The sequence below is a fragment of the Columba livia genome, chromosome 2, assembly GCF_036013475.1.
Source record: "Columba livia isolate bColLiv1 breed racing homer chromosome 2, bColLiv1.pat.W.v2, whole genome shotgun sequence".
Lineage (NCBI taxonomy): Eukaryota > Metazoa > Chordata > Aves > Columbiformes > Columbidae > Columba > Columba livia.
Window position 1 is genome coordinate 135,621,670 of NC_088603.1, and position 22,888 is coordinate 135,644,557.

General features: G+C 39.4%; 1 protein-coding gene across 3 annotated transcripts; it reads left to right on the forward strand.

Moving 5' to 3' along the window:
- RIPK2 (receptor interacting serine/threonine kinase 2) lies at positions 1-22,804 on the forward strand. Of its 3 annotated transcripts, none has more exons than XM_005499461.4 (11): positions 1-532; positions 4,945-5,098; positions 6,235-6,390; positions 8,672-8,829; positions 11,996-12,045; positions 12,383-12,544; positions 15,681-15,766; positions 15,933-16,022; positions 16,619-16,724; positions 20,148-20,327; positions 22,210-22,804. In XM_005499461.4, exons 1-11 carry the CDS (start codon positions 345-347, stop codon positions 22,533-22,535), a joined length of 1,656 nt encoding a protein of 551 aa, XP_005499518.3. In that variant the 5' UTR covers positions 1-344; the 3' UTR covers positions 22,536-22,804. The 3 variants fall into 3 exon arrangements, with proteins under 3 accessions (XP_005499518.3, XP_064910011.1, XP_064910012.1); XM_065053939.1 differs by having other exon boundaries at positions 17-532; positions 15,933-15,989; XM_065053940.1 differs by lacking the exon at positions 1-532 and adding an exon at positions 750-868.
- Positions 22,805-22,888: the final 84 nt, after the last annotated feature.

Here is a 22,888-nt window from a genome sequence, read left to right on the forward strand (position 1 = left end):
AGGAGACTGCTGCCCCAGCACAGCCCTCCCGAGGGACCGCTAGGACCGGCACTGCGCTCGCTCGTCTTGCTCCCGGTTTCCTCCTGCCCGCAAGACTCATCGCGGCGGCTCCGCCTTTCCCGATCCGGGAACCCGCGGGAGGCCGTTTTCCGCGGGGAAGGGAAGTCGCTTCTCCGTGGGGCTGAAGAAGGAGCGGGCTGCCGACGGCTGGAGAGGAGGCGGACCCGGGAGGTGGGGGGAAGAGGCGGGGAAGGAGGCGAGAGGAGCGGCGCCCCGGCCTCCGCGGCGCCAGCGAAGAGACAGCGAGGCCGCCCTGTTCCCATCCCCGGCGGCGGAGTGCGAGGATGAGTGATGGGGACGGTGGAGGCCGGGCGCCCGCCATCAGCTACGCCCTTCCCTCCATCCCCTCTAACAAACTCCCGGACTTGCGTTTTATCAGCCGCGGTACTTACGGTACCGTGTCCGCCGCCCGCCACGCTGACTGGAGGGTACCGGTAGCCCTCAAATGCCTGCAAGGGCCGCTGCTAGACAGGTAACGGGGGCGAGGAGTAAAACCGCCGGGATGGGCATCGTGAAGGAGGGCGGCTCGGCGAGGGGGATGATGGGGGCGATGTGGATGCGGAGTGAGGGGTTCCCACCCGGAACCCGCGCCGCCCCCATCACCCCCCGGGCCTCCTCCCGGGGGAAGGACCGACCAGAACCCGCCTTCCCCCTAAACCCGGCTAGGGGATACCACGTTCCCTCTTCGCCCGGGACACTCCGTGGGTGCGTCCCGTCGGTGGGTAAAGCGGCGACGGGTGGTGGAGCCCGGGTTGTGCTGGGCGTGGGTCGTGCTGCCATGGCAAAGGTGCCGGCGCAGGTTTCTCAGGTTGGTGGATCAGAGATCGGGTGTCTTGTTGGGCCGCACTGCTTTAAATCCGAGGGCAGAGGAGATCCAACGATGAGTGATTCTGCTTGGGCAGTGAGAAATCACGTACCAGCCTCGGAGCTTCCTCTCTTTCCGTCATTCAAAATGGGTGGTTTCAGTCTCAGAGTGTGAGACTCCAAGCAGTTTGCCTCTTTTTAAGGTTTTTTTCTTCTGCAGCGCTCACCTTGATCCCTGTTCAAAGTGGGATTTGCGCAATTCAGCTTCTTTCTGGGTCTGTTGGTTGCCAGCCGTTTTGCAAAAGTATCAGTGCGATATTAAAATACAGTAATTACTATAAGTTTGTTGTTTACAGTGAGAGACAGAGACTATATAAGGAACACATTGCTGTATCCACTAGAGATTGCTTCTAGCTCCTAGAAAAAGCTTCTTCAAGACAAAGCACAATTGATATTTTCTTTCGCCCCTCATCTCACAGTACTCAGATAAGCTAATTTAAAATAATAAGCTTGTAAGCCCTCACATACAACTGGTATTTTCTATTAGCCCTTCAACTTGTAGCAATTGTGTTCCCCATTTTCATGGGGACTTAGTGATAGCATGTGTATTAGAGGAGCTGTCACTCCATGTAAGGGTGCAGCAGGTAATAATTTTTCATCTGTATTGGCTTCATTCGCTCCCTATAGTGCCAATTTTTTTATCATATCAATGCAACTTTGATACTTCATAGGCTGTTTGAAGCCTGCCTGACTGTAAACTTGCCTCTTGTGTCCTATTTAGCTGTCTTTAATCTTTTTTTGCCTTGGTTTCTTTCATGCATAGTATTAGGCATTTAGGCAGGACAACCTCACTGAAGTCTGGAAGTCAACATGTGTTTGTGTGTGTGTTTCTGCATGCGTGCACTTAAAAGAGTGGGACATGGATGTACAGGTATGTGTGTAAATGTGTGTATGTGTGTAAAAACTTTTCAGCTTTTCCACAATTCATATGTCAGTTTTGTTTTGTTTGGTTTTCTGGAAGGTTTAACAAAAGTTAGCCCAGAAAACTAGCCTTGTGACTCAGCATGCTACTATAGAAGGTAAATTGTTTCGAGCTATCTAGCGTCTTATTCCCTAGGTGTGTATACTCAGGCTCTATCTCTGAAATCTTGCCAGAATGAAATGGAATCTCAGTTATGTTTTTAAGCTGGCATATTGTGTTCTTTGATAAGTTTATTGTTTAGTTTTTTTGCTTGGGTTTTTCCCTTTAATTTAAATGTCTGAATAAATCCCCTCTAATCAGACATATAATATTTATCCTCTGAACTCTGTTGGGAGAAAATAGTAAATATTATTTTTAGCCTTGCAAGAATTTAGATTAGTGTGACATCTAACCTGTAAAATGTTGACAAAAAGGGCAACTGAGGTAATCAAGACAACTCAGCCGCTTACTGTACAACATGCAAAGTTTGGAAACACTATCAGAAGAACCGAAAGCTGTAAGAAAGCTACTATAGCCGAGTCGCTGGAGCAAGTGTTGGTTGTATAGGAGGCAACCTAAAATACCATTCTACAAGTGCTGTCAAGAAAAGGGAAGAGTTCACAGTGCAGTTAATTTCCCAAACAGGAAGCCTGTGCTGTGTATCCCAGAACTTGGTGTGTGACCAGACAAACAGCAAAGCCAATTTGGAAGCTCTTGTGGGCTTGCACTAATTTAGGCATTACTCCATGACCTTCTGATATGGAGCAGGCTGAAGTCACAGCCACAGGAGTAGACCTCGGTATGTTGCAACTCGTTTCCCAGCTACATTTGAATCCCATACAGATGTGCCTCACAGTTTGGGAAAACCCCTAACTTTCTCAAACCTAATCTTTTCTGGAGAGAAGAAGGAAGGGAAGATGTTATGTCTTTTGTCCTGTGTTTTTCTTGAAGGCTACCTTTTTACTTTGATCATTTCCTACTGTTTCCCATAACAGAAGGCTTTTTCTGTCAGATAAGGACCAACAATCAGCTTTAATTTCACATCCACCTTAATTCAAAGTTTTCCTGTCATAAAAGCAGCAAGCTTTAATTCTCCAGTCTTCCTTTTTTGCCCATATACTCAGCCTTTACTCTGTGAGGGCTACATTTACCTTCATGGGTCTAGGCTGACATGAGCTCTTCAGCGTGTGCCCTTAACTCGATGGACACAAGCCGGTTCTCCCCCAGGAGCTGTATAGCGACATCACTGTGCTGACTGAATTGTGATGGGCAGAGCCCTGGCTTGAACGCAGCCATGCCCCAGTACAGCTGTCTCACATCTGAATCAGACTGGCTCACATCCAAAGGATCAATCTTAGATGTGCTGTAAAAGTTCTGTGTTTGGATATCCTAGTCACTTACTTGTATCTCTATCAGTCTCCACTGGTGTAAAATCTAAATTTTTTTTTTCTTGGAATTATCCTTCTTGGTCTAACCTTATTATCAATAAGGCCAAGTGCCAGGTGCTGCACTTTGGTCACAACAACCGCCTGCAGTGCTACAGGCTGGGCACAGAGTGGCTGGAGAGCAGTCAGACAGAAAGGGACCTGGGGGTACTAATTGACAGGAAGCTCAACATGAGCCAGCAGTGTGCCCAGGTGGCCAAGAAGGCCAACGGTATCCTGTCCTGTATCAAAAATAGCGTGGTCAGCAGGACAAGGGAAGTGATCCTTCCCCTGTACTCTGCATTGGTGAGGCCACACCTGGAGTATTGTGTTCAGTTCTGGGCCCCTCAGTTCAGGAAAGACATTGAAGTGCTGGAGCAGGTCCAGAGAAGAGCAACACGATTGGTGAAGGGACTTAAGCATAAGACCTATGGGGGGAGGCTGAGGGAGCTGGGGTTGTTTAGTCTAGAGAAGAGGAGGCTTAGAGGTGACCTCATCACTCTCTATAACTACCTGAAGGGAAGTTATAGCCAGTTGGGGATTGGTCTCTTCTCCCAGGCAGTTAGCAACAGGACAAGGGGGCGTGGGCTTAAACTCTGCCAGGGGAAATTTAGGCTGGATATTAGAAAGAAATTCTTTACAGAGAGTGGTCAGGCATTGGAATGGCTGCCCAGGGAGGTGGTGGACTCGCCGTCCCTGGAGGTTTTTAAACTGAGATTGGACATGGCACTTAGTGCCGTGATCTAGTAAACGGACTAGAGTTGGACCAAGGGTTGGACTCGATGATCTCTGAGGTCTTTTCCAACCCAGTCGATTCTGTGATTCTGTGATCTTCCTTGTCGGTAAACCAATTTTTTTCAAGAACATTTGAGATATGAAGCATGTGAAAAAGTTTATGATTTTTAGGGATAGAAGTATATGCCTTTTTGAATAAAACTTGAGCTTCTGGAGCCCACATGCTGCAAGGCCTAAATTTTTAAAGATGTGTCAGATTCACTTTTATGAGGAGGTTTGACATAACAAAGAGCTTTCACACAGCCTAATTCAGGTACGCAAACGTCATAAGGCTAGTCCCTTCCTGCTTCCTGTGCAGCAAGGAATGTTTTGTTTTTTCCAGAGGCTGATTCAGAGCACGGGCCCAGTTTGAAGAAACATTTTATGTGAAAACAAAACATAGTTAATTCCTTTTCCTTCAGAAACTGAAAGTGCATTCCTTTAACCCATATTGTTTTAGTGCATGTCAGCATCCACTACATTTAAGTGACTGGAGAATTGCAAGTGTTAGAATCTGCATTCTGTAGGAGATTAATATTGGGCCTTAATGAAAACTTGGGGTTTTAAGATGGGCAGTAAAATAAGACAAATGTAGATGGTTATTCCTGTTATGTATACACAGAACGGTGAAAGATTTCTGACTGTATTCTTATTTAGTGAAAACATGGATGAAATGTGTAGTGGAAATAGATTTGTGTGGTAAAACAAAACTGGAGAAGTTATCTTGTATTTGCATTTGCAGATTTTAATTTATTTTATAGTGTTTTCTTATCAAAACAGTGTAGGACAAAAAAATGGTAAAGGTGGTGGTACTGCATATAGGTACATAATTTTTTAAGAGACTGTAGTGAAACTAACATTTGCTTTGAGTTTCCTAGTATTGGTATGGTAACCCTTTTTGTTTTGTTTGCTTTCTTGAAGTGACAGAAACCACCTTCTAAAAGAAGCAGAGATATTACACAAAGCCAGGTTTAGTTACATTCTACCAATTTTGGGAATTTGTAATGAGCCTGAATTTCTGGGGATAGTAACAGAATACATGACAAATGGGTCATTAAACCAGCTTTTACATGAGGTAAGTGTATTTACAGATTTTAAATTCAGTCCCTGGTTATTTCAAATAGATTGTGATTTCCATACTTAAGTGGTATAGTAAAATGTATTATTAATAATATTTCAAATTAAAAGTAATTATCACTAGTAGGTTTTAGTGCTCTGATAGACTTTCTGTGTCTCAAAAAGACAACTAAGCTCAGTAGACTTTAGTTTTATTGCACTTTTAGTGTTGTGACCTATAGCTAACTTGATGTTGAATTGTTTTATACAATCACTTTAAAAATCTCTGTTATTCTCCAGCTAGAAGCTGAAATACCTCAGCCTAGGTGTCAGAATTATTGCCAATGTAAATATCACACAAAGATTATTATTTTTTTCTGAATCTTTATCAAAAAAATGAAGATATTGACTTTGGTTTATAGAAGTCAAATATTGCTCATCTGAACAGATATGGATATTTCTACCAGATCTTACTCTGAGGAGTAAGTTCTCCTGTGCTGAACTCTCACTGCTCCCATTAGCTTGGTCCACTCATTCAGTGTTGCTGCTGTAAAGCTACTGCAGTCATGTCTCAACAGCACTGGAATCTCTTTTCTACCTTTAATCAACAAATACCTCTCGTCTTAGATAGCTCGGGTGTGTGTTTTTCATGAAGGCATTAGTGTCAATGTAATTTTTAATATTTCAGTGCAGTTTTACTGTCTTTTTCTTGGTGTATTAGTATTTATAAAAGTATTGTGCTTAGTTTTCACCACAACTTTTTTTTTCCTAGTGTCAATTGAAGATATGATTCTTGCCTTCTTTTGTGTAGTACTTATAATCTGTGAGTTACAAGTTTCATACAAGAGCTCATCTGTAAATCATATTTCCATATGAATAATGCAGTAAATGTCCCACATCATGTATACCTGTCATGAACTATTATGTGAATGTTAGGAAATGGAAACATAACACTGCATTAATAAGATTTATATATTTGTTTAACAGCTAACCAGTCTTAACACTCAGTTACAATTTTTTTAGGAGTTAATGTAATATGTTTTAAGAGGTTACTGCTTGTCTAAGTCACTTTCTTCTTATTAGGAAAGTCTTTGTGTTTTGCTGCTAGATAAGAACAGAGGATTATATTCTTGTTTTGTGGTTTTATCTTGGCAGAAAGATGTGTACCCTGACATTCCATGGTGCCTTAGATTCCGCATTCTTTATGAAATTGCTTTGGGAGTGAACTATTTGCACAACATGAATCCTCCATTGCTGCACCATGACTTGAAAACCCAGAATATTTTGCTGGATGATGAGTTTCATGTCAAGGTAGGGTTATTTAATTCTTACGTTCTTCATCATCTAGAATAGGCAACAGTGTTTTATTTATTGTAGAGGAGGACGAGTGAGGATATGGCCATGCAGAGGGCATGTAATTGTGCGTCAGATGTTTTCTTCTATCCTTGCAGACAGATCTTATCAACTTCTTTTGGAAACTCTGCTTTGCTCAAGTGTGCATTTGATCCATCTGAAAAGACCAGAAAGCCAGAATTTAGGCTTTTTGTCTTATAGAAGTAGCTGATACACATTAACAGCAACGTTCATACGGTAACCTTCCAAGGGTAGTTATATTTGGCCCTTTCTGAGGAGAAAATAGAAAGTGTCCCTGTCCAGGATGCTCAGACAAGTTAGTTCTGGAAGACAGTAGATAAAATTCAAATTTTAACACATCATTTGATATTTTTCATGCAATGTGTACATATATGTTCTGTTAATGTAGTATAAGGACATGTAAAATGCAGCTGCAAAATCTGGATATGTTGGGAAATGGCTTTCGTGAAGCTCCTTAGAGGAAGCAAACATACTTAGAGAAGTACTATTAGTTTAAAGCTTTATTTTTGCCTTTTTAAATAATACTGCCATGGTGTGAGAAAGAGACTACAAGTACTTCTGATAAAATGGTTGTCTGCTTCCATAATTTCAAGAGTTGCTTGTGGGTTGGTTTTTTTTTTTGTTGTTTTTAAAAGATCCTCTGTTTTAAAATTGATAGAATACACTGTTCAAGTAAAGGAGAAATCAGAGATATTTTGCACTTAATTTATACTTGGATGGCAAATGCTTCAGTTGTTACTGGGAGATGAATCTTCTTGTGAGCCCTTTGAGCAAAGATGCAGTGCTGATTTCTTCTTTCTCCATTGCAAAGACATTTTTCTTGGCAGCAAGGCACCTTACGCAGCTTCATCTCCATTCACACCCTCAGCAGGTCACACCTCCTCCCACTCAGCTGTGCTGGTATTGCCATCTCTCCAGCTTCCTGATAAACCTGACGGGGAAACTGGTCCAAGTAATTTTTCTGTCCACACTTTTTTTTAATCCCTGCCCGACCACATCTAAAGAGTTACTTTGCTGGAGCAATTGAAGGGAAGAGTTTAACTCTTGCATACCTACGCTGCCTCCTATAAAGAGTCTCTGAAAGGCTGTTCTTAGGGTTTTTCAGCGTTTTTGTGGATGAAGCAAGATTCCCTCAATTAGGTCAGCTGTCAGGAAATCCAAGGAAGGTTATCATGCATGCCAAATAGAAGAAATATTTCATATGTATAGAAGTAACACTGTTCATAGAGTGCATCTGGCTGTCCCAGATCTACTGAACTAGCAAAATATTATGACCATTTACAGTGAGGAGGGCTTGAAGAGAGTGAAGAAAAAAGGGTTTTCACTGTGGATTTTGACTATATGCTCTCCAGAAAGCTTATTTCTGTTATCTTAGTTGCCACTGTGCTTGCACAGGCACCTTTTGAAAATGTGTTTGCTCTTAGGAAAATACTAGACAACTGCAGAGCTCGTAGCTGGTTGCTTATCATTTCTGCCTTGTAGGCCGGACACTCTGCAGCTCAGCCAGCAAGCTTCTGCTGCTGGCTGTTTGTCTCCCTACCCATAACCTAGTCTGACATCTTGCTCCCTGGCTCATGGATGTCTGGGAATGTAAACTGAAGTCAATTAATTCTTTATGCAGAAGTACTGTAAACTCTGTAGGAAGGGACAAGACCCCAGAGTGCACAATAAACCAAATATTCAGCGACTTTCTGCAGCACAGAATTTCAGAATATCAAATGTATTAATTCAAGATTAATATTTCATAGCTTTGGGAGTGAGGTGGAGTACCCTAAAATTTTTCTGAGGGAGCAACTGTCTCGAAATATCTGCAAGTTACACAGAGTTGTTATGATTTATACTAAACTTGTGCTTTCTTCACAACCAGGGAGCTAGAAGTACTCAGTGGTTTCTTGTTTACTATTTTTTTTAATCAAAGAAAGTTATTTTCTTCGTACAGGACAGACCACCACAGCAGATTTCCCAGCCACAGAGTGTATGAATCCTTCCTTAGAAGAAGAACAGGATAGGGCAGTGCTGTAGGGATAGTGTGAGTCAGAACCTGGGAATGTTTTCTGAGCTGGAGCTGGTGTTGCCTGTTGCTAGGACAACCACATACTTTCTGACAGTCAGGTTAAGGACTTTAAGTGACCTTTCAGGCGTACTTCAGCAATTTCTAACAACGATCAGCAGATAAATCCAGTTTTTCTTCTCAGATCTACTGATTTGTCCTTTCCAGATTGCAGATTTTGGCATGTCAAAATGGCGTGTCATATCCATGTCGCAGTCACGAAGCGAAACTTCTTTGCCAGAAGGAGGGACAATTGTCTACATGCCACCTGAAGATTATAACCCCAGTCAGAAAACCCGTGCAAGTGTAAAACACGATATCTACAGGTAACTCATGTTGTTTTCAAGTGGGTTTTGGAAACTAAATTCCAATTTGATTTACTGGACTTAGATTTTAACATGTTTTCAGCAATTTTAGTATTTTCAGAAGTGTCATAAGTGTATAAGCAAAATGAATCAGGGAAAACAGAAATGAGTGGCAGCTGAATCTGATCACCTGTTCCTTTAGGAAGCACTGCGACAAGTGTAATGCTCCAGAAATTAAACTAGAACTACAGAAACAGACATCAGAAACTGGTTTCTATAAATTAATGTGCACATTAAAAGAGACAATGTCAGGGCTGGAAGTAGTCTTCACACCATTCTCTCAATGAACATACTTCTGCAATTTGTGCACATCAGTTAACATAATTTGCAGAATGTACTTGGGGGAAAGAAGAAAACCTATTTTTGAAAAGGGGTTAGGAAAAAAGCAGGGTAATGGGCTTGGAAGAAGCATCAAGAGAGATCACCTTAAGGAATAAATTACTTCATGCAAGTTCCGGTAGATTTGCTTTTGTCAGTTCTGAGTTGTTGAAGGAATAGAATAGAGTGGTGGCAACCCATATAACAAAATGGCAATTGCTTTTATGATGTAAGAGTTACAATTAGCTAATCTGAAAAGGCTTGGAGAGCTCAAGGATGCCTTGAACAATCATGAAGGAAGTTGTCATGTATACATGGAAACTGAGGAGGTATGAAGAGACATATCACTGTAACAAAATCAGTCTCTCTGTTACACTTTACCACCTCTACCTTCTTTGAGAGGGTTGTATTTTGGCAAGAGATTAATGAGTCTCACAGAGTCTTACTAACTTCCAGGGAGACCACTATTTCTCTTAATTATCCCTTACCCTTAAGAGGCACATTAAGTTCCTTGACATTCCTGTCCAAAGAACAGTGAAGATAACATACCTGCTTTCCTCACCCTTTGATGAGAAAACCTGGACTAGGAAAACATTGAAAAGGAATAATGGTATATAATGGGAAAGAAGTAGCCGTGTGACGTTATTTTCTCTGGCTTCTGATTTTAGAGGATTGGAAAGTGTGTCTGGTAGCTTAATGAGTGAGTGGAGTTGACAAAGACAAATGTATTTTAGAAAGGAAAAAAAAAATGTGTGCAGAGGAATAACAGCCAAATGGGAGAAAATAACAGCTAAAAGATCAGAAGAAGAGCTTAGAAATCTGATAAATTAGGAGGGAAATAAATTATTTGAGAAGAGAGGAAAAAAAAACTGAGACAACATCATAAAAATGGATGGAAGACATGAAGATAGAGAGACAGTGAAGGAAGTGACCACCAGGAAGGTCACACAGGAAGACCTGTGCTCAGGATCAGAAAGAGATGCCATGAAGCAGAAATAAGAAAGGAAAACATGAAGAGTGTAAAGGGAAATCAGCAGAAAGTGGCACGCTCCTGTGTTGTAGGACTGAGAAAGTAATCTTTAATTGTAGAGAGATTACCAGCTGAATGAAAGGCTGAATATCTGGTTAATTGACCACAGCAGATTCAGCTGAATGTTGTTGAGATACTGAAGCTAATTTGTGAGGAAGGATCTTTCTTAAAGAAACAAATTGTTTGACCAGCAGTCAAGCAGCATTAACTTTTACAAAATGAAAAATTTTCCATGCCAAAAAAATCAGCCTGTCTTTGTGTACAGTTATTTCAGTAGTTGAACAAACACTTATTCTGGTGAGTGTGATTCTTTAGCAAAAAAGTAATTCTTTGCATAGTTTCATTTTTATTGCTTCAGTGGAAATTGGATTTCAGGTTTTTTTAAGGAACATTTTGAAAACTTCAATCCATTTTTAAATTGATTTACTGAAAAAATAAAGGAGTAGAAGTAAGTTTACAAGGATATGTTTGACATTGGAAATTAGGTTCTTAAGCAGTGAAATATTTTTGCGGTCTCATTTTAGCCTTTAGAACTACTAGATTTATTCCTCACATTAAATTAATGTTCTTAAATAGGAAAGCCAGATTTGGGGTTTTTATGTAATTTTATTTTCTTTTATTTGCTTTAACTGCATTGATTATTTTTTATAAATGAAGTCAATGCTTCATTTAAATGAAATAATCTAATGCAACTTGAATTACAAACATGTTTAAAGTTACCTTTTTTAACATACCATGATGACTAAAGAGAGAGTGTCTAGTCTACTAAAGGTGGACTAGATTTGTATTCACTGAACCACTTCTCATTCATGTTGATGCAAAGGGGAAAAAAAATCACTGGTTTGGGTGATCAGATGTGTGTTCAGTCTGCTGCTGTAGTTCAGGGTGGTCTTCTTGGTAGTCTTTTTCCTAAAGTGAATCTTGCATGTAAAAGTGACACCTCTCCCTACAGAGAAGGTTGTGTATGTTTGAAAGTGTTATATATATGTCTGAGGGGGAAGCCAGAGTGTGTTTCCCAGATGCAAATCTGTATCTTATCTGATCCTGAGTCTGTGTTGAGAGAGAACACCATCCTCCCTGCTGGTGCCCTGCTTCCCATGGGAATGTCAGAAGGTGTCGATCCGGAATGGGGAGATGCCACAGTATTGCAGTCAGGACAGAGCAGCTGGCACTCTGGGCCTCACTGTAATTCACCTGCTGAGATTTAAACTGCATGTACATAATTCACAACACATTAGCAGAGCAGACCTATATACAGATTTGGAATTGGAGTTTATATGCATGTATTTTTTCTGTTCTTAATATTATTAGCTACTTCTAGTTCAAGTCGCAGAATCACAGAATGTTAGGGATTGGAAGGGACCTCTAAAGATCATCTAGTCCAATCCCCCTGCCGGAGCAGGAACACCTGGATGAGGCTACACAGGAATGTGTCCAGGCGGGTTTTGAATGTCTCCAGACAAGGAGACTCCACAACCTCCCTGGGCAGCCTGTTCCAGTGTTCTGTTACCCTCACTGAGAAGTTTCTTCTCAAATTTAAGTGGAACCTCTTGTGTCCCAGTTTGAACCCATTACCCCTTGTCCTACCGTTGGTTGTCAGTGATTAAAATTCTTGCTAGTTTTCATATATTCAGGTCATCGTTGTAGTTAGCTATAGTCAGTCCTGTGTGGGCATGCAGGATCACTTCAGATAAATGTTTTTAATAAAATGTTAAAGCTGAACACATTGTGTACTAGGTATTGGTAATCTAAAACAATGTCTTCTTATGCTTTAAACAGTTATGCAATTATTATGTGGGAAGTGATGTCAAGGAAACAGCCATTTGAAGGTAAGGCCATGTCTTCTTTAACATTTTTTTCCAGCCTCACTTAAAGGCTAAACCTGAGACCTGGGTACCCAGGGGCTTCATTTTAGGGGTTACTTTTTAATTTGTAAGCTTGTTAAAGAACATTTTGAGGTACTTTTCAAATTAGGTTCTTTTCTGTATTTTTTTTTTAACTATAGTGTTGTTTGATAAATTAAACCCACATTTTTATGAAAAAACAAAACATAACCTTATTTTGGTGAACTATACATACTATGTCTGCAAACTAAATTATTCCTCCTATAATAAGCTATTATTATTGCATATATTTCTAATGAATGCATGATGTCTATTTTGACAGAAGTTATAAACCCCTTGCAGATAATGTATAGTGTGTCACAAGGACAGCGACTAGACTTAAGTGAAGAAAGTTTATCAATGGACATTCCTCATCGAGCACTCATCATAAGATTGATAGCAAGTGGATGGGCACAAAACCCGGATGAAAGACCATCGTTCTTAAGTGAGTTTACCTTGCATAAGGAGAAAAGATTTTTAAATTGACAGACTTCTGTTGAACATGATGCTTACAGAGCAAAGTTATAATCTCAAAAAGAAAATGGTAAAGATGTCAAGAGATACATGTGCCCAATCTTGTTGTGTATGATAAGGTGCTTGTTTGCTTCCACCATGTCTGTAAACAAACTTTTATGAACAGAACTATGCGTGTGCCATAAAACTGAGTTGTTAGTTGGAGTCTTTTGCACTTGCCATCCCTAATTTACCTGTAAAAATGGAGCATGTTTTGTTTAACTACTTGCACTTGGGCTTTTTTTGTTTATTGTTGAATAGAACTTTTTTTCTTTAAGAAGGGGTGGAAGTGAAGTATATAATTAGTACAGAGGGATTTATGACCAAGCTGGCAAACACATCAACAAATCATTGCACATCAGATAAGCTATAGTGACTTCACCTTGTGTTTGCACCTCAGTATGGATCTTTTTCACTGAGACATTCTTTGATTGTTCCACCTCCCAGATCAAGCAGGAACTGGTTGAACTCACACACTTACCTTTCTCCTTCCATCTTTCCTTTCTTCACCTTTTTGTCCATGAGATCAAATATAGATACTCTCAGCCTTTTTTACAGTGGATTACAGAATTTATAGAATAAGACTGAAGCTTGTAAAAATTGGAGTGGCATAGTGTGAACTAGAAAAGTTTTGGTTTGATTTTTGCAAACCTGTGTTTGCTGCATTTAACTGACATATTTGGTGTATGTTAGTCCAAATTTGTCCCCCATAGCAATTTCTCATTAACATGCTTAATTTTGTGGTGACTTTCAGCTCTTGTTTGGCCGTTGTGTAAAGGTAATTCCATCAAAATTGGCAGAAAGAAGTTACCTGTTTTCAACTGTGAAATTTGCTCTTGTGAGTGTTGCTGTGGTCACATTGGTCAGGGTGGTGAAGCCAACAGTGGTTCCTGCAGAAGCCTCACTGTGCTTGTTAGATTTACATATGCTTTAAAAAATTCCTCTCCTTTAGAAAACATGATCCTAATTCTGAATCACCTTGGAGAAGTAAAAATGTTGAATAAAAGAGTTATTGAAAATGCAAGTGTAGAACAGTACAAAGAACTCTGGCTTAAACAATGCTATATTTTAAGTTTCTCCCTGGTTAGGTTGAAGATGCAATGACTCAAATGTGAAATACTAGGTTTTTTTAGTTGGCCTGATTGGTTTTGATTTTAGGATTTGGGGGGGGAGGTGTTTGGGGGTTTTTGTTTGTTTGTTTTTAGTGTTATGAGTAGGGGGTCCACAATCTTAATGTTTCATTTGGAGCTTTGGTGAAGTCAAAAACTTCACTTGAGCTGGAAAGTGTTAGAAAGTGTCAGTTCAGGTAGCTTAGAAAGAAATGTTCATAACTTCATTTTTTTGCATCAGTTTTGCAGAGAGCAAAATGAGGACACATCCGAAAACATACCGTATCTTTATGTTCAGTTTACAGTCCAAAATTAACTTTTTTGAGGCATTCGTATTTTTTCATTAAGAACATTTTGGAATCTCAGGATATTTTGGCATAAGTCTGGTTTGTAGGATTGTAAATTGTGGATTTTTTTCTTCAAGCAAAGAAATGTATATTTTTTTTAATCAAAAAGCATAGATACATCATGATATTTCCTTACATATTCTTGTTTTCCCATGTCAGTTAACCAAAACAAAATAGCAATCAAGGTCTGTGGTCTCACAGAAGGGATAATTTCCTGGTATATGTGCTAAAGTGTGAGCTAACTTGGGTTTTATTATTAGTACCATGTCTGCAGGAAGACTGTCTTTGAAGAAAACATGCATTGCCTTTTCCTCTACTCTACTATCATTAAAAGAAAGAGGAAGTTGAAAAAGTGTTGCAAAATTAAGGGAAGTAAAGCTCGCTGATTGGGAAATTCTGCAATTGCCGTAACAGAGTCAGGGGGGGGGGAACCAAAAAGCCCCGAGCCTCTTTTTGTTAAATAGACTTTAAAAAGAAAAGCTTGGTTAACCTGTCTGTTCCCCTTACAAAGAAGGGGTAAAGACTACTTATCACGGTGTTTCTGCATGTACTAGGAATGTGTACTTGCAATTTAATTATTATCAACAAAAAATAACAGTGCTTGTATTTCAGTGTGGAAAATTGAGTGCCAAACTTGTAAAACTCTGTTTTAGCTGATGCAAGAAAAGAAGAATCCCAGTACTGAATGTATGCCTTGAAGATGCTAGTGGGGAAAAAAAAGAAGTAATATGGGAGAACTGTGGTAAAGTTATAGTAAATAATAAAAATATGTTAATAAAGACACAGTTTGATGGATTGCTAGTAAGGTAAACAGGTTTTGCCAGATGGGTGGAGTCCATAGAAATTCAGTAGAATTGTGATATGCCATCATACTTTCCTGAGATTTTGTTGTACTTGAGCATGGATTCAAAATGACATTTTTATAACACAGTCACCTCAAAATTTGAAATACTTCATTTTGTAAACCTGTCAGCATTGGAAATCAAGGGAACATAGCACAGGTTGTCACTTATTGGATTGTTGGGTGGCTCCCTACATGAGCAGATGATTTTAGCTTCTGTGATTTGCAACCTTTGATGAGCATGAGGACACTATCATTTGAAATCACTGGATGTGATACATCTTTGACTTTGTCTTTGACTATCACCATCTTCTCTGTCCCTGCAGTACGTCATCTATTCTGGATATTGCCGTGGTGGGGGGTTCTTTGTTTATTTTTCTCATAGAAATCTTTAGCACCTCTGCTGGAGTGGGAAAACGATGACCCGTGCTGGGGTCTTGTGCTGTTTGGGTTGCATTTAGCAAACCAGTTTTGTTGGGTCTGTCTTGAAACATAGCAAACCCATGGGTCTATCTATTCCAGGAAGGCAACACTTGCAGTCAGGCACAGTCCAGGGTCTCTTGTGATACAGAGTGCCGAGGTAGCCAGGTCAAGACAGGGGTTTCTTTAGGTGGTGTGAAACTGTTGTAATAGATGAGAGCAAGAAACTTCTGTTTGGCAGCTTAAGTGGTTTTATACATACCAATAGACAAATTACTTTCATAAGTAGCTTTAGCAAAATGAAAATTTAAGTTCCACTTGAATTCAGCAAAGTACTCTTTCTTTGTTTAGAATGTTTAATAGACCTTGAACCTGTCCTGCGAACACTCGATGAAATAGCTATGCTGGAAGCAGTAATTCTGTTAAAGAGGTCAAAGGTAAGTGGCTTGTGTTACAGTCATAAGTTGGTAACGTTTACTTGCTAAAAGAAATATTATCACCTTTCACATTTATCTAATCTATCTGGCTGAAGCTTGTGTTTGTACAGGAGTGTCATCTTGTCTTACAGCAGAATTTTAATACAGGTAAATATGTCTCTTCCAGTCACTATATGAATCACGCTCTATTTACAAGAGTGGACAGAAAGCAGATGTGAAACAGGTATCTCTAAATATACCCCTGAATCCCCAAGAGGTAAAAATTTTATATATTGCATTTGTTATGTTGGCATCATTAAAGATATGAGAGCCTAAAGGGGGGTTAACTTGGTAAGGGGGAATTGTTCTGTGGTTTATCTTCCTATGCAGTCAGGAAAGGCATACAATGTGCTAGTTGAGCTGCAGTGTAACAAATTTATAGATATACAGGTGAAGATAGGGAAGGATGGGTAAGCAGAAATAAGAAGGGCATGTTTGAAATACCCTCTAATTGTGGGAAAGCCATCCCCTCAAAGAGGAGTGCAGCACACAGTGTCTGCAGCTTGTAAGAGATTGTCTTCTGCTCCCTTACACCTCTATGGAGCTTGCTTATTTGGGTCATATAGATTTGCTTTTATATTTTGATTCTTAATGCTGCTGCTTGTGGTTCTTAAAGCTGTATACGAAATTGCTGACAGCTTTGGAAATACACAAGCATTAGGATTGCATAATTTCTTCTGTTTTGCTGTATTTTGATTGTGCTGTCTATTGAGCATTTAGATAGCAGTGATGGGAAAGTACTCTGTTAAAAAAAAAATGCAACTTTGTAGTTATTTAATATGCCTTTTCAATATACCACTGGAATCATTTCAGGAAGCATATTCTGCCTCCATACAATGTGATGCACTTCCCCTTCGGAGCATCTCTCCAGATATACCAAGACCCAAGTCTGTTCCCAAGTGTAATATCCTCTCCTCAGGTAGAGATACTCATGACTTTGTGTAAATTTAAGTTGCCATTGCAGCTTTGCATTCCCACTTTGATATTGCATTTGCATAGTAGAGAGTTGGATTTTCTGTTCCTGTCACTTGAGAAATCCCCACAGCTCACAGCTTCAGTTTTCCTGTTCAGGGTACTGAGTACAGAGATGGCATTTACTTGTCCCTTCAGACTCTTGGCAGTTTAGTTAATCAGTTGTGAACTACTTCTAAATATAAAGAGGCTAAACATTTTGAGGCACTCCTAAAGCTAAGTAAACTGAAAGTTTCTAATGCAGCCCAACCTCTCAATAATTTTTAATTCAATAAATAAAATGCCTTTAATATATAGATTGACTTGCAAAACTGTCTGCACGGGCCTTTTGTACCTGTCACATTTTCTAAATGAAAGTTGCCAAAATTCACAGACAAAACGCAGTTTTGAGATTTTGCTGACGTCAGAAGACAGAAAAATGTGGTGGGGCCCAGGTGAAATAGCAATACATTGTGAAACTAAAACTGCACTTGAGTTTGTTCTCTTAAAAGAATACAAACATTTATAAATTTCAAAAGAATGGAGCATCCTTTGACTTTGCAGGGTCCAGTGGTGTGAAAGTAGACAAGACTGGTTTAGTAGACTTTACTGGTTTAAAGTAGGGGATCAAAAAGTGTGCTCAGGTGCTGCAAAACTGGGGATATTCTGATAGAGGTAGGACAGCACAGGCAGTTTCTTTTCCAGCTCCTGTTTGGGCACATCCACAATTCTGGGCTTGTACTCAATGTACTAGAAATATATAAATACAGCAGGAATTCTAGGGAAAATAAATTACCAGAGGCTTAAGAAATTAAAGTTACAGGGGGAAAATGGCAGAAAGCAAAAGCAGTGTAGTTTGGCTGTACCTCTACCTAAGCATTTTCTATACACATAGCATAAAAATCTTGAATAATAACTTGTGGTTACCAAGCTTAATAGGAATATTGTGAATAATTTTAGAAAACGGAATGTTAGATTGAATATAAGCGTGTACTGTAAGTGTAATCAGATAGGATAATGATAAATGCCAGACCTTCTTTCTATTAAAAACTGTCATAACTGCCTGTGGAGGTCACTGTTGAGATTGTGGTGGTACTATTAATCTGGTCCTTTACAGAGTCCCTGTTTAGGCTTTGTTGCAGGTACATGTAGATACTGTAAAGCCTGAGAAAACAGCATCTACAAAACCATGCCACAGCAGAAGTGTTTGTTATTACTTTGCCAATATCTGCATCTGGTAGTTTTATAATAGAAAGCAAGACTGACATTCTTCCTAGTTTGCCAAAATTAAATGCAATTGTTTCAGCAGAAAAATCTGGTCCCAGGTAGCTGTTGGCAAGAGATGAGTTTGGCATGGCACCAAGGCAAAAGTTAATGACTATAGATTTTAGTCAAGTTGTTTTTCCCACCAATATAATTAGAAGACTTTTTCAGAAACTTCCTCCTTCAGAGTTAGAAACTGTCTTCTAACTTTCAGCCTCTTCAATTTTTCTTCCCTAGCCAGCTTATTCACACACTTGTTATTGGGCATTACTTTAAGCTTAAATAGCTCTTTTCCCTCTTTTCTCATTTTATTTCTGATATAGATAGTAATCCTTTAATACACATTGTTTTGCTAGACAAACAGGACACACTCTTTTGAAGTCCATTTGTAAAACAAGCTTCTTCGTTCTCCTGGAATCCTACTAGATACCAGATATCTGTACTTGGTATTAAAAAAAAAGAGTGTGACCAATGTTTTCTGCCTGAAATAAGAACTTTTCTTAAAATACCTTACAATTTTATTTTTCCTTTCTCACAAGGTCCTTACAGAGTAATCTACCTAGGTGGGTTTTTTTCTTCATTGCAATTCCAAATCACTAGTCCCAGCTTGAAGCAGAAAATCTAGATCTCATGTTTTCACAGTATCACAGTATGTTTGGGATTGGAAGAGACCTCAAAAGATCATCTAGTCCAATCCTACTGAATGCTACTGAATTTTCACTTCTATTACTCCAGTCTTCTAGATCAGCTAAGTTCTTTCTGAGTAACCTGGGTCAACCTGTTCTTCCTGAATAACATCTGCAAATGTCATTAGCATGTTTCTGGTTTTTATGCCATGGTCACTGGTCAAGTGCATTCTCCCATACTAGTACAATCCCAGTAATTTTGTCTCTGTGTGTGCCTAGACTTCTATAACATTCTATCCCAGCAGAGCCATTTAAAATCCTTTCCTAAAATCATCTTTCACTCACATCAGTTGTCTCCTAATCCTTTCTCATTCATGTAGTAGATAATATCTGCTGCTTTACACTATATAGCTCTGCTCAGCTTACTTTCTTTCTCATTAATGAAATGAAATGCTAGTTACTATGAATTCTAGTCCATCATTTTTTAAAATAATAAGACTATAATTTCTTTCCTGTTTTCTTTCCTTATTTATTTTCCTATTCCTGCTCCTTGTACTTATAGCCATGTTCTTCCACAGGTCAACACTCATCTAGGATACCCCTTCAAATACCCCCATTGAATAGGTATATCTAAATGCTGAGTTGTCCAGGGGGCTACCTGTTCTTATTGTGTCTTTAGATGTTCATCTGAATTCTTACATCTGCATCTCTGGTTCTGAGTTAACATCTCCAGTGCTCTTTATTCAGTGACACTATGGAAGTCTGTAATAAAATGTATACTGAGTCAGGCATATACCCTGTAATTGGTTCCTCATCAGCTATTTGTCATCACTTTGAGTTATTCCTCCTGCTGCTTTCATATCCATCATCTTTTTCTGCCATAAAAAAAATCTAAAAATAGAAACTCTTAAGCTTTCCACCTGATTAAAACCCCCTTTTTTCCCTTTCCTTGCAAACATTTACGTGAAGCTTTCTTGAAGTCATATGCTGTTTTGACAGACTACCAAATGCTTCAGTTGGCTTTCCACCAAATGTCGGCATTGGTCTTCATGTTCTTTCCTTCCACCTGAATCTTTCTTTCAATCTTTCCACCTTTGTTATGCTGCCAAACTTCAGCAAAATAAATTAGTCAGCTTTCATGCTGAGTCCTGGCTACCTTTCCAAACACTTGAAGGAATTATTTTGTTCTTCTAGTCTATACAAAAATTTTCTGTCAAACGGAGCTTTTTTAAAGTTCATGTCTACCAGATTTATTCTCTTAATGTTCTTTTAAAATAAAACAAGACTGCCAATCCCATGGTCAAGCCCTGGTAAAAGATACGGGACATAAATGTACTCAGAACCTGAGTGTAAGGAATATTGTGTTGTGTTTGAAGTGAATTTAGGTTTTTATGACTTGTTTTATGGAATTGCTCTAAATAGTCTAAGGTGGCTCTATTTTATTTGAACATAGAAGTAATACAGATCTTCTATTTCTTTCTCTCTTTTTATTTTTTTTTAAGATGAAAATTCTGGGGGTTTACATTCTCTCAGCAGTCAGAGTACAGACGAAAATACCTCTGTAACTCAGAGCGCCAAACTTCTTGTGCATCCATACAGTTATTTTCCCTCATCTGACAAGAGTACTTCAGATGCCTCAAATTCTGCATCATGTGTGCTACGGTCATCACCAATTCCTTCAGGTACAGCAAACATTGATTAATTCCAAGACCTACAAGAAGTGTCCCAATATCAAATACATGTGTGTATGAAATGGAAACTGGAACTGTTGTTTGTCTGTAAAATGAAAACAAAGCATTCTACAAGTTAAGAATGCAAGTAATTCTATCCTTGTAGCCTTAAATTACAAAGTAAGTGAAACCAATGTAGTATGTGACCTAGTACATGCACGTGTAGCTCCTAGCATTCTCTTTCCTTTTAAGTAATCTAGTCCTGCTGCTTTGGGTCTTCTTTATCCTATTACCTTTGCTCATATTATTTCTCCTTTGTCCTGCTGCTGTAGCACTGCTGCAATCCAGCAGAACAGGAATAAAAGTTAGCTTGAGCTTAACTCATCTTGTTGCCTGTCACTTCTCCCTACTTTTTAGGCTTGTCAATCTTCCTCTTAGTAATGGCAAGCCAAAGAGAAGCAGCAGCTGTGTCAGCATCTCACCTTTAAGGATATTCTCTGTTAGCTGAGAGCCCACTGCATGGTATTCCTATGCATCAAATAACTGTTAAAAGTGTGCTTCCAAAAAGGTAACAAAAATAAACTTTAATCCATGATTAATTATTCAGAGAGATATTTCCTTACGGGCCACACAATAACATGCAACCTTATAAAGATCTGCCACATCATCCCTTTTCTGATTCATATTAAGCCTGGGTGCTGGCCAACAGCAGGCTCACTGTCAGTCAGCAGTGAGTCCTGACAGCCAAGAGGGAAAACCACACCCTGGGGTGCATCAAACACTGTATGACCAGCTGGTCAAAAGAGATGATTATCCCACCATATTCAGCATTGGAGCAGCCTCACCTTGAGTACTGTGTGCAGTTCTGGGCCTCACAATTTAAGAAGGATGTGAAGGTCCTTGAATGCATCCAGAGGAGGGCAACAAAGCTGGCATAGGAGCTGGAAGGTGTGTCCGGTGAGCAACAGCTAAGGACTTGGGTTTGTCTAGTCTGGGGAAGAGGAGGCTGAAGGCAGAGGTCATTGCTCTCTACAGTTTCCTGAGGAGGGGACATGGAGAGGGACATGCTGAGCTTTGACCCCTGGTACCCAGTGACAGGACATGTAGTAATGGTTCAGAGGTGTGCGAGGAGATGTTTGACTAGACGTTAGGAGTTATTTATTTACCAAGAGGGTGGTCAAACACTGAAACAGCCTTTCTGGAGAGATGGTCAGTACCCCAAGCATGTCGGTGTTTAAGAGGCATTTGAGCAATGCTCTTAACAACTTGCTGTAACTTTTGGTCAGCCCTGAAGTGGTCAGGCAGTTGGAATAGGTCGTTGTTGTAGGTCTGTTCCAACTGGAATAGTCTATTCTATTCTGTATATGAGAATTGGCACCTTTTCACTGTGCAAATCCTCCACTTAAGGAAAATACACAGGGAACTACAGGGATGTTTCCAGTAAACTCCCAAAAAAATCCCACTGGAAAGTAAATTTACCACTTCTCTCTTTTTACTGCTGGGTCCAGTTGAACACTGGAACAGGTTGCCCACAGAAGCTCCAGAAGTACTATCACTTGGAGATGTGCACCCTGAGTTATCCTTGAAGTTGTCCCTGCTTTGAGCAGGCCGTTAGACCAGATGACCTTCTTGAGGGTTTCTTCCATCCTAAATTATTCTGCAATTCAGATAAAATAAATACTCTAACCACCAAATTTGATAAAGTGGAACATTTTAAATGGGGAAAACAATAGTGAAATGTTAAAAGCATGTTTAGTAGTCCGTCTTTCTGACCAAAACCAAGTTTTAAACAGCTCTTTCTCAGCTTGTTCTTTTTCTATGACACTGGTTGTTGACAGACAGTTACAATGCTGGTTTGTTTTTGTTTTTTTTCTTTAATCCTCCTCAATCTCAGATTTTGTTTTAGAGACCATACAACAGAATATAGCTCATCAATGGATCCAAAGTAAAAGAGAAGAAATAATTGACCAAATGACTGAAGCTTGTCTGAATCAGTCCCTGGATGCTCTTCTATCAAGGTTTTTACTCATGAAGGAAGACTATGAACTTATAAGCACCAAACCTACAAGGACATCAAAAGTCCGACAACTTCTTGATACTTCAGACAGCCAAGGAGAGGAATTTGCCAGAATTATAATACAAAAGTTGAAAGATAACAAACAGCTAGGACTTCAACCTTATCCAGACATTGTATCTAATTCTCTAAGACTGCATCTTTAAATTTATTCTTTCTATATGAAGCTATGTGAATATTTCTTACAACATGATTTGTTTCTATGTAGTAGTTTTATATATGTACTGCTTTGTCTTTACTGTGCCCTTGTAGAGTCTCAGAAATGACAGAGTTCATCTAGACTGCATTGGGTGAGTTACAAATTAATCAGTTTGAGTGCAGTCATAAAGTCAAACACTTGGCAGTTATTGACTCATACAAGTATTTTGTTTATACATGACAAAAGAAAAAAATTAAATGCTCCCTGTTTTACATATTTTATGTTTATACATATCCTTTCCTTTCACCTCACAGGTTTGAGATAACCCATCTCAACTTGGAGTATTGGTTTATCTCTCTC